Below are 1,483 nucleotides of genomic sequence, written 5' to 3'. Positions count from 1 at the left end.
TATGGTGAAAAACTGACTTTGAAAAATAAATCTGTTCCTTTTTTCTTATAAAAGTCTAAATAAAACAAAAATATTGGTGGTAATTTTTGAYTGTGTAACTTTACAAATGGCAGCCCATACAGGCCCACTGTGAAGAGGACCCAAAGCCTTCAGACATGTGAAGGAATTTTTCTTTTTTTTCTTTTTGCTTTTATTATTCAAACAAAAAAGTAGTTTCAATAAAGGATTTCTATCTAAAAAAAATTTGCAAAAAAAGCTATTTCTTGGTGCACTCGCTTTAAATCGAATGTTTTCAGTCCGTTAAATGGCCATTATTAGCAGTTATCAGTTCCATACATTGTGTGCACACTGTCCTTCCTCTACCTCCTAGTAGGCTGGAAGGCACTTATCAGTCATTTGTATGCCTGATAATATACATTCAGGCACAGTGGGTTTGGCTCCTCCCCCGGGACGTGGAGCTCATTGTTGGCCCGGCTCACTGTCCTTTGACCAGGGGAAGCACTCAGTCTGCGGCATGGAGATCCAGGCTGTAGCCGATGGTTGCCCCAGACGTTGCTAACAGTTGCTAACAGACACACAGTGGAGTTTCCAGGTCTGCTCAAACACCTCTGTGGTCTGATTAACATTTCCTGAAACATTTCTATGAGAGGGGAATGTATTTAATCTTAGAGAACCAAAATCCCACTATTAAACTAGTTGTTTTCTCTGGTTTATATCTTAAAAAGTACCAAACAGATTTATATGCGACTTTCAGGAAGTGTTTATTACACCACAGCTGATTAAAGTTTGAAACGTTTTAGAGCAYGAGAGGGCCCAAGCCAGCCACTCGGAGCTCCAGCGGTTGTCACATGTTGATGATCCGACTGGAGCAGCGCAAATTTTTTTTTATTAAAACATCTTTTTTGTTTGATTGAATAATTAAACAAAATGACCTTCATACAGACACAGGGTGATCAGTGTACATTTTGAGCTACTTGATGCCACAATGAGTCCAGGTTTGCACCTTCGGTCTCTGCTGCTGGTGACTYACCAGAAAGCCAGTAGAATTATCCAGGAGGCAGCGGAAGCGACAAACAAAACTCCTCTCCAAGAAGGAAGAGTTCTCCGGAGGAAGMTGTTCAGGATTATAGGGGACCAAGGCGGAGCTGCTTTCTGGTTCCATCTCTGAGAACACAAACAGAACCTGGACCTTTATCTCTCATTGGGGCAAATCTTTCAATCTTTGTGTAAACTCTCTCTATTTGGAATCTTAATTTGATTAAAAGTATGATTCTTCAAAAAAACTTACGATTATTGAAGATAAATAGTAAAATAAATGAACATTTTAAATATTTTTGAAAATGTATAATTGAAAAATGGTGTGTGTGTGTGTGGGGGGGGTGTTTCTGGTGACATTTGGGGGCAATTTTAAGACAAAATGCTTTCATTTGGGGACAACTGGTGCATTTGGAGACAAAAGTCGAGTCCCCATTTGGTTTCAATG

At 39.6% G+C, this 1,483-nt stretch overlaps 1 protein-coding gene across 1 annotated transcript in view; it reads right to left on the bottom strand.

The window, feature by feature from the left end:
- ahr1b (aryl hydrocarbon receptor 1b) overlaps positions 1–1,483 on the bottom strand; it is a gene marked incomplete at its 5' end in the record, with an annotated part of 15,898 nt that overhangs the window by 12,238 nt on the left and 2,177 nt on the right. Inside the window, 1 exon segment of the mRNA XM_014011620.1 lies at positions 1,031–1,164. Within this exon segment, the coding sequence (XP_013867074.1) occupies positions 1,031–1,164 (134 nt within the window).

Source organism: Austrofundulus limnaeus, unplaced genomic scaffold (assembly GCF_001266775.1).
Source record: "Austrofundulus limnaeus strain Quisiro unplaced genomic scaffold, Austrofundulus_limnaeus-1.0 Scaffold83, whole genome shotgun sequence".
NCBI lineage: Eukaryota > Metazoa > Chordata > Actinopteri > Cyprinodontiformes > Rivulidae > Austrofundulus > Austrofundulus limnaeus.
This window is presented reverse-complemented; position numbering and strand designations above follow the sequence as displayed.